At 42.4% G+C, this 14,287-nt stretch overlaps 2 protein-coding genes across 3 annotated transcripts in view; one reads left to right on the forward strand and one right to left on the reverse strand.

Annotated features, from left to right (window-relative positions):
• The window catches only part of PUS10 (pseudouridine synthase 10), a 342,171-nt gene extending 340,566 nt beyond the window's left edge, over positions 1-1,605 (reverse strand). The window contains exon 1 of one of the 2 annotated variants that reach the window (XM_086951846.1): positions 1,548-1,605. The gene's annotated coding sequence lies outside the window, so the exon portion shown is untranslated. The remainder of the gene's footprint in view (positions 1-1,547) is intronic. The other variant, XM_086951845.1, reaches the window with a different exon arrangement.
• Positions 1,606-2,031: 426 nt separating this feature from the next.
• The window catches only part of PEX13 (peroxisomal biogenesis factor 13), a 145,268-nt gene continuing 133,012 nt past the window's right edge, over positions 2,032-14,287 (forward strand). The window contains exon 1 of the mRNA XM_086951844.1: positions 2,032-2,178. Coding sequence (XP_086807970.1) covers positions 2,111-2,178 — 68 coding nt within the window. The 5' untranslated portion in view covers positions 2,032-2,110. The remainder of the gene's footprint in view (positions 2,179-14,287) is intronic.

The following is a 14,287-nucleotide window of genomic DNA, read 5'->3' on the forward strand; positions in this document are numbered from 1 at the left end:
ACTAAGCCAGCCTCCTACAATCATGGATAATCATACTTTAAGCTTGGTTTCTGTACTTCATCACCAACATCTTCCCAATTCGAAGTTGTTTTCAGAAGGCTGTGATACTTGGCACGTATATCAAAAGCATGAATACACAATGGAAGGTGGAATTCAAGGTGGCTGTGTAGTACCACTGAATACAGCTTCGGCAATCTGCGTTTAAGTGCTGTTCATATTATGTAGCATACCACATAGTGGCGGCTCCTCGAGGGAGTGCTGCGGGCGGTGAGGCGGGGCAGGGTGGGGGTAGTAAACTTCGGGATACGGCCGACCAGAGTGAAGTAAGTAAAAAATAAATAAAACAAATGACATTGCGCGCTCGCTGCATAATTCGTTTTATTTATTCATTTACTTCACTCCTTTCGGTCATATGCCGGAGTTTACTACCCCCCCGAAACCCCCCCCCCACCCTGCAGCACTCCCTCTAGGAGCCGCCACCGATACCACAGCTTAAAGGGAACGTTAACTAGTCATTGTAACCCAGTTTCTGAAAATGGCTATGCTGCCATTGATCAAAGCAGTAGCCCCTGTACCCATAAATGCTCCCCCCCCCCGAAAACAGGAGTCTGCTTGCGCCAGTGCAAGCAAGTATATAACTATATTCTGCGACTAACAGTACCATTGTAATACTATATGCTGGCATCACATAAGCCGCAATCCCAGCCCCTACTTATAGTGCTACTAAGCCACCAGCAAGCCCAATATGGAGTCAACCGAAGAGCAGCAGCAGCTTAGCCTCTGGCGAAAACTGCTAAGCACTGGTTGGCACCCCAAATAACAGTAAATGCTAATAAGCCAGTGTCTCTCTTGGTTCCCCCACCATCCCCAGGACATGCTTTCAGAACTGACGTGACTTTTTGCCTTTTCGGCTATTCCTTTGAATTATTTGGCTTGCACACCTCAGAATAAGAATGAATAACATGGTAATTAAGTTCAGGTAGCCGAAGTGTGGTTTAAGATGATTTATTCCGTCTTAGTTGCAAGTTGGTACATCCATGAACAGCAGCCCCACCAGGAGCTGCCTGGCTGCTGCTCAGCCCATACTCCAACTGTCACACTTCACCTCACAGACACCCAAACATTCACCACTCACCACTCTAACATTCCACGCTGCACATTCACACTGGCTGAGCAACTAGGGGCCAAGCAACAAGGGAAGGGCATCTATACATATACAAGATATTACAAATTAGAACACCTCTTTGGCCACTCATGCAGGAAAAAACAGGCTGACCACATAAAGCTCATTACAAATACCGTATTTCAAACAGTGAAGCGTGCTATCTATCCAATAACAGGCTTGGAGCCTCTTAAAACTTGAGGTCTGATGATATAAAACGCCTTAAACATACAGGGAAAGAGAGATATAGCTTTAAAAGAGATGCCACTTGTGGTGACTGCTACTTCAACATCACATTTCTTTCTGTGCGCGCTCTTCTTTGTGAATTACGATTAAAGACATGACGCGTGGGTCTCGCGCTGCGCAAAAGTTATTTAAACCTTACCCAGTATCACAGAAGGCAGCAGGGAAAGTGTACGCATGCGCAGACAACTAACCAATCCGCCGTTTAAGCACTTAATAGTGTCAACATTAGAAAGCAACGAGATAAAAGAATGTATGGCAGACGTACACGCCGTTCATAAACAACATTGAAAGGGATACGACAAATGTGCTAATAATCAATTATGCTTCATAAAACCGGGATATTATGTATTAAAAGCGACGAAATACGCTCTGACAGCATCATGTTATTGTATTCCTGAAAAGTGAAAAAAAGAGCACTATGCTGTCGCCCAAAGGTAAACTTCTTTTGGGTGTCCGCAACAGGTGGATATTTAGACCCAGGCTTGAAACTCGTAGTAATTCCTCTGGTTGCAGGTACCGCTCATGAAATGCTTAGCAACTTCCGTAGTAGCAGACTTTCACTCCTAGGAGGGGGTGCGGTGTTCAAGTCAAGCCCCCTGCTCACGCGCAGTAACAGCAAGCAAGGAGCGATGGGTAGTCCGTCTTCTTTGTCTACCTACCAGTCCTACCAGGGCAGTTGTGCTGGGAACGGTAATCAGAGCTATGGCCTCGCAGCCCCCTCCCAAGCCGTGGGAGACCCGGCGGGGTCCGCCTGCCTCCAGTGCTTTCCAGTGAGTACCGACACAACATCTCCTACAGTCTTTTAGTAGAAGCTGACATGCTGCGCTCTCTTAGAAATCATGCCACCCCCAGCAAAACATGACTTCTGTAGTCTCATTTTCTCCAGCCGTGTTTATTTTCTGATCAAACTCCAATGTGTTTGTCCTGTCAGTTCTGCTCGTATGTATATCGCATAGGGTAAGGATCCCCCGCATTAAAAGAACGAGTGCCAGAACCTTTCATTTATAGCCCAGGGAAGTCGAGACATTAATAAACGTTGTAACATGGACTTTTATGTGGCTGGCAATGTGATCTACTCTAGTCTGTATTCCCAGACATACTTGCCTTTTACAGAGGGGGTTAAAGGGACACCCTGCTTAGCCACGGGGATAGTCAACATACGTACAACAGCCTTCCAACGATCTGCACATTCATATACGGGAGAAACATTCATCACTCTGTATTACAGAACAATTCCTGTTAGTTTTTTTTGTAGCAGAATGTTACTGCCTTTGACAGAATTTGACCCAAATCCTTGGAATCATGTGTGTGTTGCAGGTATGAGAACTGTGATAAGTTACAAGAAAAAGAATGGGCAGATGCGCAATCAAACGATTACATTTTATTCAGTAAAACATAAAATTGAGAATGGTTGGACAGATTGCATAAAAAATAAACTCCTTGGTGAGTTGAAAGCATTCTGGGAAGTACGAAATGAGTTGGGTATTAATGGAATAATTGTTGTTAGAAGAGAAAAAATTGTTCCACCATCTAAATTAATAAAATCATAGCTCTATGTCATGAAGGACATCCTGGTATTTCCCGAACCAAACGCAACATTAAATCTTTATGTTGGTGGCCCAAAATTGATATTGAAACAGAACGTTTTGTTAGATCATGTTTAGAATGTGAAACAGCTGATAAATCACAAAAACTTTGAACCCTCCTTTAAGTTCGCTTGCTTGTCCTAACCTACCGCGAGAGGATATTGCTTTAGATATAATGTGCCCTGTTTCTTGGAATGATGGTTCTCAAAAGTTCATTATTGTCCTAATGGATTTGTTTTCTAAGTGGTTGGATCTGAAAGTTGTGACAAAAGTTGACACACGTTCTGTTATTAAATTTCTTGAAAGCAACTTTATTAGAGAGGGATTCCCAAAATCTTTACTCACCGACAATGGTGTTCAATTTAAGTCCTTAGAAATGAAACATTTTAAAGCTATGCTTGTATTGAACATAAATTCACAGCACTTTATCATCCCAGGGGTATTGCTGTCGAAAGAATCAATAGACTTATCAAAGGCACTATACAACAAGCCTTGCGTAATAGAAAAGATTTGGATATTGAATTACTAAAAAGGGTGTGGAGTTAGTTACTGTCACAAACTCAACAGGCTTTAGTCCTTTTGGTGTCATGAGAGGCAGAGTTCCTCTCTCAAAAGTCAACCCAGGTTGGATGAACAAACGAAACAAAATAATTTGGAAAGCTGATGATATTAAAGAACGCATTATGGATTCTCAGCAGAAAAACATTGCTTATTTTTATAAAAAGCATGGTGTCAAAGATGTAACTTTACATGAGGGTCAATAGGTGCAAGTTAAATCTGGTAGAAAATTCCTAATATAAAAAGCAAATTTAGTTCACCTAAGAAAATTGTTAAAGTTAATAAAAACACTGTACAGTTAGCAGACGGTTGTATTTGTATTTGTATTTTGTAATTGGATTTATAGGGCGCGCAGCTACCCGCAAGGGGTCTCCTGGCGCCAGTAGAGTAATGATTACGCCTCGCAGTTGTTATTGGGAGAAAAGCCAGGTTTTAAGGCCTTTGCAGAATTTTAACAGAGATGGTTCTTGTTTCAGTGTAGCCGGAAGAGAATTCCACAGCCTGGGAGCAACACAGGAGATGGAGCGTCCGCCCATTCTAGCCCGTTTAAATCGCGGAATCAGGAAATTACCTTTAGCTGATGATCTGAGGGTACGAGGTGGAGAGTATTGTTGGACAAGGGCCTGAAGGTAGCTTGGGGCCGACCCTTGCTTGATTTTGTGCATAAAGCAAAGGGCCTTGAATTTAACACGGTTGGCGATACGGAGCGAATGAAGGTCTCCATGAAAAGGGGAGATTGGGGATTTCCACAGGACCTTACAGAGGAGTCGGGCGGCAGAGTTTTGCACAACTAGATCACCTACTTAGCTAGCTAGGGTAGGAACCCGCTAGGCAGAAGTGATCCAGTCACACTGATCGGTGAAACACGGCTTAGAATCGTATTCTACAGGACCTAGTGCGCCTGTGGAGTCAAGCTAATAGTGTGTAGTAATTACTCAGGAACAATCTTCAAGTAAAATAGTTGTTTATTGGTAATCTGTTTATTATATGAGCAAACTGGCGTTAACTAGAAGATTTTAATAGTTTTGACTCTGTATCTAGTGACAGTTTTGAAGTCCATTTACATAAGTATTGGTGGATCACTTCCGATGAAACCAGTGATCAAACTTCTGTTCCCAGTGTCTCTACTCAGGATTCTGAGCATATTAATGTTGGTAATACCGGTATTAGCAACCGTCCTGATGTTCAATCTGACACTAGCAAAGGTAAAACCAGCAGTTTTGGGAGAAACATTGTCAAACCGAAGAAACGTAATGATTGTTTTTATTGAAGAAAAGGGATGTGTAGTAATGTAGTATTATACATATAGTATTGTGTATAGCTCCGTAAGAAGATTGTAGAATGTTCTTGTATTCTGTATTCCTTAGTAGTAGAGAATGTTATGATCAGATGAGGTGTAGCAGAGGATGTGTTCGCAGCTTTGCCTATGTGCTGGAAGAGATTAACAATAAACAACTATTTTACTTGAAGATTGTTCCTGAGTAATCACTACACACTCTTAGCTTGACTCCACAGGCGCACTAGGTCCTGTAGAATACGATTCTAAGCCGTGTTTCACCGATCAGTGTGACTGGATCACTTCTGCCTAGCGGGCTCCTACCCTAGTGAGCTAATTAGGTGATCTAGTATGCGGTAAGTGTTACATCTAGACCCTCATGGACCACTGGTATCCAGGCAATCCCTTGTTCCATGAAGAGGGACGATGGGTAGGGACTAGAAGTATTAGAGATGTGTAAGCCTGTAAAGTTAGGGGTCTGGCTTGACCCTAAGAGCCAAACCACATGTTCATCACAACATTTATTATGTAAAGTTCGTAGCAGATGGAATGGATATATGTTATAACTCTTTAAAATGTGGGATTATATATATATTTTATCGCCGTTTGGTTTCAGTAAAATACCATAGATTATATCAGTGCATTGAATGGCATTTGTTGAAAATAATTGTTCCTTAACTTAAACATAGGAATATTCAAGAATACTATTCGAGAATAGTTCTGCTTTATGACAATGTTTTCCTGAGTCAGCCAAAGAAGATATCAGTTTGTCATGGTAAGGGCCGTGTTGCTGTATGTGAAGAAAAAGTACTGTCTATTAAACCATACATAAGTGACTTTTTTTGTAGTACCCATCCATGGCTGAATGGCCTCACGGTGCCCTCCAATTTGCCGCTCTTGGAAAAATTGTCTCTATAGAGTAAAAATATTTGATAAGTGAAGGCGCTGGGATTTGAGCCCTTGTTTCTTCGTTTTATATTGCACAATTGTGGTTATCCGGTTATAGATCGCAGCGCATATCAGTGTGTTGGATGGTTAAGTGTAAGAGCTTTGCAGGTCCCTTCATGGTAAATCATGATATAGTATGCCTAGCTGGTTACTGCACTGAGTTGTTCAATCTAAGATTTTGAGTTTAATTTTGGTCCTGAGCTAGCATGGTTGGGGTGAGAGAGAAGCGATCTGTTGGGATGGACATTTTGATTATCATCCTATTTCTGAGTGTCTATGTGAGATGTAAAGATGCTGTCAGATTGTATAGATATTTGGGTCCTGCAGTAAATGAACTATATTAAAGTCCATCAAAATTGTGCGCTAAAACATGACAGATCTCTTAAGTTATTCCATACCTGTTCATTTAGTTGTATAGTGCTGGACAACCCTCTTAGCAGATATGTGTATTTAATATATGTACAATTTTTGCTGACCGCTGCATATTATGCTTTAATTATTGTGGCCTATAACCGTTATATAGAGAAGTACATCATGATATAATGCCATGGTGAACCATAAGTCAGCCCTTTTTGCCTACCTGCCTAATATAAGCGGTTTGCTGGTGGAGTTGTTTACAATTTGTGGGTTGTAAAAGGAGGATTGCACTTGAGGGTCAAACTTTGTTATGGGTTCTGTTGCCAGGATGCAGGTGATGCAGTTCAATTCAATTATTTCTTTATTCGATCACAGGTGAATGGATCATAAAAGAGCACGTAATAAAGTACAATAGACCGTAACAATAGTTAAAACATGATTTTAAAGATTACAAATGAGTGCATTAAATAAAGTGTATCACTTTTCAGTATAAAAATGGCAATATCTTAGGAGAGACAATGAGTTCATCAATAACCAAGTGTATAAGTACCATAGACTTATTAAAAACAACTACGAATTCAGCCAGATCAAACCCAGTAGCAAGCATGATTGAAATAACAGATTTTTTGCAGCCATACAGCATAAAAGGGATCTAACCTCTATGCATACCAGGTGGCACTCACGTTGCTGGAGAACAATCAGTGCAACTCTACAGGTGGTGCAGTTTTCTAGGAAATAGCCAAGTTTTCACCTGCCTTCGGAAGTGTATATGCTCCTGGGTGCTTTTTAAAAAAAATTTTTTATTTCTTTATTGAGGTAGAGATCACGTGTACAAAATAAAGCAAACAGCTTATCATCAAACAGTTGTAGGATTGCAAGAACAATGAGTTAGGCATTATTTTCCAATAAATGACACACACAAAAAAAAAAAGGAAATAAAAAGTGATATAAAGATACAGCCTGATCAAACCGTCAAACCTAGACGGATTTATATTAAATTAGATCCACTGTTTCATAGATTATATATTGAGCTGAATATTACAGTATTTCAAAAACAGTCCTACAATAAATCAATTATAGGTTTTACAAGTATACATATAAAGTCAGGGTTGATCAGTCTTCTGCATCCATATATGCTCTAACCGGACCCCATATTTGCTGTCCCAATGCCTTTTTCCGCCTTCCCTTCATGGCGTACAGATTATATTCCACATTATAAGTAAATAAAAACCGAGTTCGCCATGCTTCAAACGAAGGAGGTTCACTTTGTAACCAACATGAGGCAATACAGAGTCTTAAGACAGCTGTGACAACGAAGATCAGATAGTCAGTATTATCGCTAGCCTCTACTTGATCAGATTCTTCATCTATACCCAACAAAATCTGCATTGTTGAGAGCTGAAAAGAGGTACGCAAAATCTCAGATATGAACTTGTTTACATGTTTAAACAGTTCCCCTAGTTTTACACAAGTGGCAAATATATGCTTTACATCCGCCTGTTGGGCGTTACATCTGAAACATTTTCCTTCTGGGTCTCCACCCCACTTTGATATTTTATCTGGAGTATGGTACATATAGAACAGGGTTTTATAATGTTGGGTTATAAGATTAGCAGACATAAGTATTCTTCCAGCAAGTTCAATTGATTTTTCCAGCGGTACTCCTTGACATCCTAACCTATTCTCCCATTTAGTCACTTGTGCTTCTAAATCATTAGGCATAGCCTCTAGCATTACATTATAAAGTACCCCAATCCGAGCACCTTTCCTATTGGCCTCTATAAGAGGGTTGGATACCATGCTTATAGTATTTTTCATTAAATACTCACGGATTTGTAAGTATTTAAAAAAATGTGCAGTTGGGAGTTGATATTGATGTTTCAACTGACTGAATGATTTTAAACCATCCCCTGTATATAAATACCCTATTGTAGTTAACCCTCTTATGTGCCAGCTCACCACTATACTGTCCCAGCAAATACTGGGCTGTAAGTTTGGGGAAATCAATGGTGTATATATAGAAATCTTATCGATTTTATAATAGTTTTTTATTGCCTTCCAGACTTTATATGCAGCCGCTACCACCTTAAATCTGGTGCGTTTGTAGTAGTTCCAATCCATATTAAGAAAAAGACGGTTCCTGACTTCAGCACCCAATAACAGACCATATATCGATGGTTGTAGTGCTGGCTCTAAGGGTCCTGTCCCTGTAAGCAAAATATTCATACGTACAAGCATACAGGCATAATAGTATAAAAGAAAGTCGGGTACCGCCCAGCCCCCAACCGTCCTTGGCAGTACCATATACTTTTTAGCGCGCCGCTCCTTTCCTCGAGCCCATACAAATTTCATACAAATCGCTTGCAACTGTGTGATGTATACAAGGGGAATCTCTAATGGTACACAGCGATAGTAATATAAAATCTTGGGTAATACCATCATTTTTAATGTATTGCACCTACCTACAAGCGTTAGATGTAAACATTCTAATTGATCCAATTGTTTACGTATCTCGCTAAGCAGATTCTGCCAGTTAGATTTAACCGTAGCCAGAGCCGAGGCGTTAATCTGTATCCCCAGATATGTAACCTCTGCTAGAACCCGGGTATCATGAAAAGTCTTGATGTTAACACATAATATCTGGGTCTTAGCAGTGTTTAATTTATATCCTGATACAGCACCATATACCGCTGCTAAATGTTCAATCTCAGGCATAGCCAATGCCGGTCTTGAAGAAATCACGGCTACATCATCAGCATACGCTAGGACCCGATATTGTTGATGTTGTATCTTAACTGGGGGGATCTGAGGGCTGTTCTCTATCATTTTCAAGAACGGATCTATGTAGAGGGCAAATAACAGCGGGGAGCACGGGCATCCTTGCCTTGTGCCCCTTTGTATTGAAACCAGCTCTGATTGTAGTGCCATTACATAGATACGTGCACTAGGTTGTTGGTACAATGTCTGTATTGATGTTATAAATTTTGGCCCAAACCCTCGATGCTTCATCAGATCCCATAGGAAGGCCCACGACACTTGGTCGAAAGCCTTCTCAGCGTCCAGCAATATAAGGCTCAAAGGTGTTCCCAGACCGTTTGCATAATCTATTAAAGCAATCACCCGGTTGACATGGTCAGTTGTGCCCCGCCTAGGAATAAAACCATGTTGATATACTGAGACCAGTGGGGATATCACGTTCGAGAGCCTTGTCGCCAATATTTTCGAATAGATTTTCCCATCAGTGTTAAGCAATGAGATAGGCCGGTATGAAGCTGGCTGATCTTCAGGTTTCCCTTTTTTTCTAAAAACCACAATACTGGCCTCATCCCACGTTTTAGGATACCTCCCAGTCTGTGCCATCCTAAATGTGGCTAACATATCGTGTTTCAAAACTTGAAAGAAGGACTTATAAACCTCCAGCGGAAGCTTGTCGGGGCCAGCAGCCTTGCCTGCAGGTAATGCCTTAATTGCAGCCTCAAGTTCGAACATCTCTATTGGAGCCTCTAAATTAGTTTCAGTCTCGCTATCTAAGTTTTGCCCAGAGAATTGTCCTAATAAAGCGTTAGCTTTGCTACTGTCATAGTCTTCTCTAGCATATAGACGAGTATAGAATTGCCTGAAGACTTCCACGATTTGCATCTCAGTGTCTACAATTTGCCCATTTATATTTTTAATACATTTGATTCGCTGTGCAACTTCCCTGGTTCTCATTCTCTGGGCCAGGCACCTGCCACTTGCCTCCCCGTACTCATATAGCAACAGACGCTTAGTGGCATAAGTTTTTGCCGCCTCCTTACTCCAATAATAGTTCACCTTTGCCTTACATCGGGCTACCTCTGCTGTAGTATCTTTGATATCTCTACTTAAACTTATATCCTGAACCAAGCGCTCCTCGACCTTTCCTAGATCGCTATAGAGTTCCTGAAGTTTTGCGCGTAGTTGTTTTTGCGCATATAACCCGAAACTAAGGACCTCGCCTCTAAAAGCCGCTTTAAACGAGTCCCAGACTATCCCCCTCTCAGTACTCTCTCTATTATAATTGAAGAACTCTGTAACCCAGTCTCTCATATACTCTTGAAATTTTATATCTAACAGCAACTTGCGGTCAAAAGTAAATTCCCGGGGCTTATTAAGAGGGCAGCTTATCTGAATGGAAAGGACTACAGGACCATGATCAGATGTGACTCAAGGGTATACTTGCATTTGTGCGCCATGGAGTAAGCTTTGTGGTAGTAAAAAATAATCCAAGCGCACTAGTTTCTTGTGAGGTGCCGAGAAGAAAGTGTAGCCAGGATTACCCCCCCTGAGATAAGACCAAGCATCAGTCAATCCGTGTGAGGTAAATAATGCTTGTAATGCTCTATATACTTTAGGTTTCCTACCTACATATATATATTTCTCATTACCTAATGAGTCTGACTGGAGATTGATATTTAAATCCCCACACACTATTACTGGGGTAGGCCAGGTTGCAAGTTCAGCGTTAAGGTATTCTAGAACAGCTGGATCATCAAAATTGGATCCGTAAATAGAGCACACAGTACATTTAAAAATGCCAATAATACATTCTGTAATAGCCCATCTACCACCGGTGTCCTCTAGAATCCGCCCAGAGCCAGAAACATGTTTTCTAGCTAATATGGCGACCCCTCGGATCGTAGAAGTTTGCTTAGTACATACTAGAACATTATACCCGAGCTCAGTCAGGAATTTCCGGTTAGACCACGCTACATGCGTCTCTTGGAGACAAATAATATCGCAGCTAAGCCACTGCAGTTCCCTGGCCACCCGTTGTCTTTTATTAACAGCATTAAGGCCCCTAACATTCAGTGTACCTAATCTCAACATTCTGGCTGCCATTCCATAGTCTCAAAATTATCAAAATGCCGTTCCACCACTGCCCTGCATACCAAACATTCTGAATAAAAAGAAAATTTACTGTACTCGTGATCTCTTTTTGTATTTAACCCCCACCTCCCAGGTTGCCCCCAACCATCCCCCTCCTCCCTTCCACCTTTCCCTCCCCTACCACCCAAAAAAGGGCAAAAGGACGTAGTCCTTGGTGATGCGGGTGTGCAAGTTCCACCTCCACAGGAAGCCAGCCAGGTTGCCACCCTTTAAAAAATTTTTTTTTTGTTGTTCTTTTTTTTATAATTTCCTTCCTTTTCCCCCCGCTTTTTTTACCACAGATATTGGGCACTATTGGACACTAGAAAAAAGAAATAGGCAATTATGTCTAACCTCCCGAAACTATCGGTTAATCAAAATTTGCCTATAAATGTTAGGTAGAGAGAAAAAAGTAAATAATAATAATTATTAATAAAAAAAAAACATCTTTCTACCTATTCGAGACTTTTAATCAAAAGATACATATCTATATATTTCTAGTTATAAGTGTCCCAGAAAACCATACTAATGTCAAATAGCAGTCTTATTTCATGCTACTTAGTGCGGGCTTAAATCGAAGAATTTCTTTGTGATACCAACTGCCACCATGTGAATTAAATTTGCCAAATTCTACCTTATCAAACTCAGATTAAGATGTTCCATTGTTTGTGACTAAAGTCTTCAGATACGCTTGTGCCTGAGGCTCCGATGTAAAAAATTTCGATTGCCCCTTGTAAATCACCTTGAGTTTTGCTGGGTTTAGGAGGAATACTTGCGCCCCCTTGGCTTGAAATGGCGAGAACAGCTGTCGAAATTGCCATCTTAGTGTCACAGTTGTAGGACAAAAATCCGAGCGGACAAAAAATTCGCACCCACTGCCTGTGCGACGCTTATCCGGGCGAGCTAAATCATATAGTGCTTCTCTCAAGATGAAATTATTTAAGCATATCAGTATCGCACGTGGCTGCGCCTTAGGTCCCGCTGTTGAGTTAGAGGTTCCATGAGATTTGCGCTGAGTAAACGGGAATCGGTGTGCCCTGACGATCTCGTTCTCCCATTGACAGTCACTTAACTCAGGGAAGGCTTCTGTGAAAGTCTCAATGATGAATTTACGAGCGTCTTTCCCTTCTTTCATTTCAGGAATGCCTAAAACTCGTAAATTATTGCGTCTTGCGCGATTTTCTAAGTCCGTCAACTTCCACTCCACATCTGTTCTTGTCGCCTGTAAAGTTTCTATAGCCGCATGTTGTTTTGTCAGTGAATCTTCAGCACTAGAGATGCGCTCCTCCGTTTCTGTAACTCGCAAAGTGAGCTCGTTAAATGATTTAGCCATTCGGCGCATGGTGTTTTGAAGTTTCCGGACTGCTCCCTGAGTACGGTTACTTTCGGCTTTGGTCTCTGCCCTATGCGCCATGATGCTTTTATAAATTATATCCAGAGTGACCCCATTAGCTTCTTCCTCAATTGAACCTTGATTCTGACCTTGCACTTGCTCCTGTTGTTCAATATCCTCGCCTTCCCAGGCGGGTTGTTCAAGGGGGGTCATCACTTGCGTTAGGCTCTCTGCATCAGCATTCCGTCTGACAGTATCTTGATAATCAACCAAGCCCTTAACCTGTAAAGGTGACTGCTCTGCGTCCACTTCTTCATCATCATCTTCCTCCGTAAATGCCTCCTCACCTCCCCATTCCCCTAGCAGACTGTTACAATCATCTTCTGAAACAAATGAGAGATCTGGCATAGAATAAAACTTGCCCTCTGAAATTGCAGACTCTGTATCAGCCAAATCAGCCAAATTCTCATTTACTACTTGCTGATTCAACTCAGTCTCTGCATTAATAATGCACTCAGGGTGAGCCAGGCCGTTCTTAACCCCAATGTTACCAGCATTGCCTTTTATCGCAGTAGCGGATTTTGCGCTAGTACCTTTCTTCAAAAAAATTGCGTGTACAACAGGAGTTTTCGAGCCTTTCCCACTCCCATTTACACTTAAATTCATACTAGTGCTTGGCTCACCTTGACTAGCCTTGGTAGGCACTGTTGTTCCAGTTACAAGCCCCGTGCTGCCCCCTGTATTGCCAGTTGTAAGATCAGGGGGATTCGAAGCTTGAGCCGTGCTTGGTGGATTCAGATTTGGATTCAAACTCCCAGCGCCGGTTTTTTTCGTGCCTCTACCTTTCGGGGCCATAGTTATAGCTTGCAGTGCGATGTCGAAGTATCCACCAAGGACATGCAACAAAGTATCACCGCAGGATTCTTTTCCTTCCGTGAAACAATCAGCCGGCAGCCTTCACTAACGCCGCCGTCTCAAAACGCTCTCTCTGTGATTTTCTATCTCCCGCTCCTTGAAGCCGTCAGGCTCCGCAGCAGCCGCCGAGCTGAGAGGGCTAGAGTGCACGCCCTCCGTTATGTGCTTCCCGCGGGGGAAATCAAACCAGGAGAGCCGTCAGGCCAATCCTCCATCCACACCACGCCACGCTGAGATTTCCTGTTTCCAGATGATTAGGAAAGTGCCGGTTCCATCGAAATTCAGCCCTCAGTTAGAAGAGCGGGTAAGCGGCGTTCCCTGGCGTTCTTCTCCGCAGAGGGTGAAGAGTGCACACTCACACGGCCTTCCACGCGGCCGCCATCTTGCCTGCTCGTGGGTGCTTTTGATGCTGTCTGATAGTGGGTCCCAGAGCTTGGTAGCTTGTACTGTGAAGCAGTACCACTTAGGATTTCTTATGGTGAGGTGGCATGAAGATAAGTGGTGCAAGCGTGGAGTACAGTGGTCTTCTCTGTTTGTATTGCTTGAATTTAATTTGTAGGCATAGCGGTTCTTAACTTCAATCGGAGCCTCAACTTCAACAAAAAATTGTCACGTTTAATTGCCTCAGGATTAACGCTTATCACTTGCCAATAGACCTCCAGAATCAAGCAATCAAGAATTTGTAGAGCGCACTACTTACCTGTGAGGGTCTCAAGGCGCTGAGGGAAAAAAGGGGGGGGGGGGCGCTACTGGTCGAACAGCCAGGTCTTGAGTAGCCTCCTGAAGGTCAGCAGGTCTTGGGCTGTCGTAGGCTCAGTGGGAGGGTGTTCCAGGTCTTGGCGGCGAGGTTTGAGAAGGATCTGCCACCAGTGGTTGTTCTTCGGATGCAAGGGATGGTGGCGAGGTTAGCGGAACGGAGCTGGCTGTTGGGGATGTAGAAGAAGAGTCGTCTGTTGAGGTAGGCTGGGCCGGTCTTGTGGAGTGCCTTGTGTGCGTGGATGAGGAGCATGAAGGAAATC

The sequence above is a fragment of the Lissotriton vulgaris genome, unplaced genomic scaffold (genome assembly GCF_964263255.1).
Source record: "Lissotriton vulgaris unplaced genomic scaffold, aLisVul1.2 SCAFFOLD_1047, whole genome shotgun sequence".
Taxonomy (NCBI): Eukaryota; Metazoa; Chordata; class Amphibia; order Caudata; family Salamandridae; genus Lissotriton; species Lissotriton vulgaris.